The sequence below is a fragment of the Penaeus monodon genome, chromosome 33 (genome assembly GCF_015228065.2).
Source record: "Penaeus monodon isolate SGIC_2016 chromosome 33, NSTDA_Pmon_1, whole genome shotgun sequence".
Classification (NCBI taxonomy): domain Eukaryota; kingdom Metazoa; phylum Arthropoda; class Malacostraca; order Decapoda; family Penaeidae; genus Penaeus; species Penaeus monodon.
Window position 1 is genome coordinate 26,483,606 of NC_051418.1, and position 2,879 is coordinate 26,486,484.

Genomic DNA, 2,879 nt, shown 5'->3' on the forward strand with positions numbered 1-2,879 from the left:
ACCTATCCCATCTTGTTTGATATGCTGTGTCGAACTACTGAATTTCATATCCTGCCTAATATTGCTTTATTATCTTGACGTAATTTTATGTTTATCTTCCCATCTTCGTCAGCAAAACTATCTTCAAGTTCAATATTTGCTGCTATCAAGATTTCTATATTTGTTATCACGTTTTTAATCTACATCAATATAATATTTGCGTCAAATTATAGAATATATGTATTGACAAATTATTCCTGATGTTTATAATAATTTCACAAATTGGCCATCGTACTGCCCTATGCATTTACATTGTAGGTGTACATTAAAGGTTTATTAATAGAAAAGAAACTTTTATTTTTTTGTGAAAAAAGTTATTCACTATACATTGAGCATCTCTTGACGGATAAAAGAAGTTTCACATTTGCACAAAAAAATCCTTTACTCAACATGCTATTGTATAATTATTACACAGCGAGACATTTGAACAAACAGGACAAAATAACAAAGTATAAAACACTTTCCTTGTAGTTTCCAACTTTTGCCCGCCAAAAAACAACTTCCTTAATTCTATGGAATGACCGCAAGCACATAGCTTTTCCGCCATGCTTTGGACGGTCGCAGAAGCTCACGCGTAACTAGACTAGCTATAGTCATGCCCCAAACAACTCATGAACGAGTGTCTTTTGTTTTCATATATTTTTAATTCCTTCTTTTGTTTCCGTCGAAACACCGACGGCCATTTCGGACTCGTTAGCCCTTTGGAAGGCGAACCAAAAGACAAGAGGAATCATCACTTTTGCGTCGATCTTTTGAATCTTTTATCGATGCCGGTGATAGCCCTAATGTTATCCTCGGCCACGGCACGAATGGAAGACGTGATATCCGCTACGGCCGAGCCTGCTGTTTCTAGCGTTCCTTCGACCAAGCCTCTGAATGCTTCTCCTTTGGCGATCAGGGCGTTGATGATTCCGATCTTTATGTCGGAGATAAAGCGACCAACAGCACCGACTGTATCTACAACCTTAGAGATGGTCTTGTTTACTGTCTTGTCGGCAAAGTCGCCAAAGTCTTCGACTATTCCGTTGATGAATCTGTTGACGGCGCTTTGCTTCTGGAGGAATCCGCGGTATGTGTTCATCCCCACGGTGCCGACCGTCCTGCCCGACTGCTGGATATTTCTGAATATGTTCCCCAAGCTCTGCTCGCCCTGAAACTGGATCTCGTCTCCCAGGAGTCTGAGCCCGGACGTCGTCTCCCTGGTGATGCTGTCCAGGTTGGTGGCGGCCATCTGCACGAGGCCGTCGAGGAAATCTCTCCCGAGGCCGAGGACGTCTAAGTTGAGCAACGACCCCAGGGGGGAATTTGATGCCCCGCCGGCTCCGCCCGAAGTACTTCGACTGTCCAAAATACCCAGCGTCAGTTTCGAAAGGAGATCTCTAATCGGGTCATTTCCCCCTCCGAAGAAGGACTTCGTGCCTCCAGCAGAACTCTGTGGCGACAGAACTGGGTCAAAGATACTAGCACTGGCTGGAGTACCGGCGCCAAAGTTGGGGAGGATCGGGTTCTCTGGAATCCTTTCGTTCAGTGGAGATCCTCCTCCCGTTAAGAGACTGTCTGAAGTAAACTGTGTGTTTGTCTGACTGGAAATAGTGACAGGGGAAGATGGGAATTGAGAGCCGGAGAAGGTATTGTCGAATCCAGGGCTGGGCAAATCTGGACTTCCGGGAATGGCTGGGGAACCAACGCCAAATGACGATGGAATATCTGTGAAGTCAGGTATTCCCCCAAAGTTCCCGGACACGCCAGTGGCTGAGCCTCCGGGACCTCCAGACGACGAGATGCCTGGTAAGCTGATGCCTGCGTCGCTTGCTCCGCCAGAAGAGAAACTGCTCGTTGCTTCTGCCAAAGTCACGCCGCCAGATTCACTGAGACTCGGGCTGCCCGGTGGGGCCGCCTGTCCGAAGGTGGAAGCAACAGCTTCACCGAGGGATACACCAGACGACGCCCCTAAATCGGCCCCAGTTAGCCCGGGGGGTTCGGAGATGGAGATCTGCGCGCTCCCGGCGCCAACTCCTCCAGGAATGTACGGAGCCGGCAGCCCAGCGGTCAGGTCTTCGAGCTTGACCTGACCCCCGACGTTGCTCTGGAGCTCGTTGTTCGGCAGGAGATCCGATATCCTTATCGTCCTGCCAGTCGCCCCCTCCAGCCTCTGTGCCTCAGCGTTGCCGTCAATAGCCTTCCCGATCGCCATCGGCTGGGGGCGCGGCCGCGAGTGGCTGAAAGCTTTGGCCTGGGGGGCGTCGAAGCCACCTCGGTACTGGAAGGCAACCTGCGGCCCTCTTACTGCAGTTGCACCCTGTCGCCCCGGGAACGGCCCGCCGCGCGTCCCGCTGGGAGGGACTTGCCACGCTTGCCAGGGTCGAGCTGCAGAAGGCTGCCACGCGGGAGCCATCGTCAGCACTAAAGCCACCGCTGTCACCACGAGCCTCTGGGAAAGGAAGATCATAAGGTTTCACACAAACTGCCATGAGATCCATGAAGAGTATTCACTTGCCGGCATAACGCCTATCTGTAACGTATAACGGCTTTGCTGTTTTAAACATAAGCATCATTATTTTGTTCATTCTCGATTCATCGAAATGGAATTCACAAGACTAAAGAACATTCTAAAAACACGGTATTAGTAAAAGCTTCGGGCAAAAATAGACCACAAAGAGATGCCAGAGGGCGTGGCTAAAGACCAAGGGAATAGAGGAAGAAAGGGCGTGTGCGGCGGAGAGAGAAAACGGGAGGATCCGGTAGCTGAGGATAAACACTGAGTTTCGGGCGGATCAGCGGGGCAGCGATCGGGTATGCGTGCCGTCGCCCGCATCCGACGAACAGCGACCTTGGCGTAG

General features: G+C 50.3%; 1 protein-coding gene across 1 annotated transcript in view; it reads right to left on the reverse strand.

Moving 5' to 3' along the window:
* Nucleotides 1–328: 328 nt before the first annotated feature.
* Nucleotides 329–2,879, reverse strand: part of LOC119593904 — an 8,133-nt gene continuing 5,582 nt past the window's right edge. Inside the window, exon 2 of the mRNA XM_037942927.1 lies at nucleotides 329–2,470. Coding sequence (XP_037798855.1) covers nucleotides 773–2,470 — 1,698 coding nt within the window. The 3' untranslated portion in view covers nucleotides 329–772. The remainder of the gene's footprint in view (nucleotides 2,471–2,879) is intronic.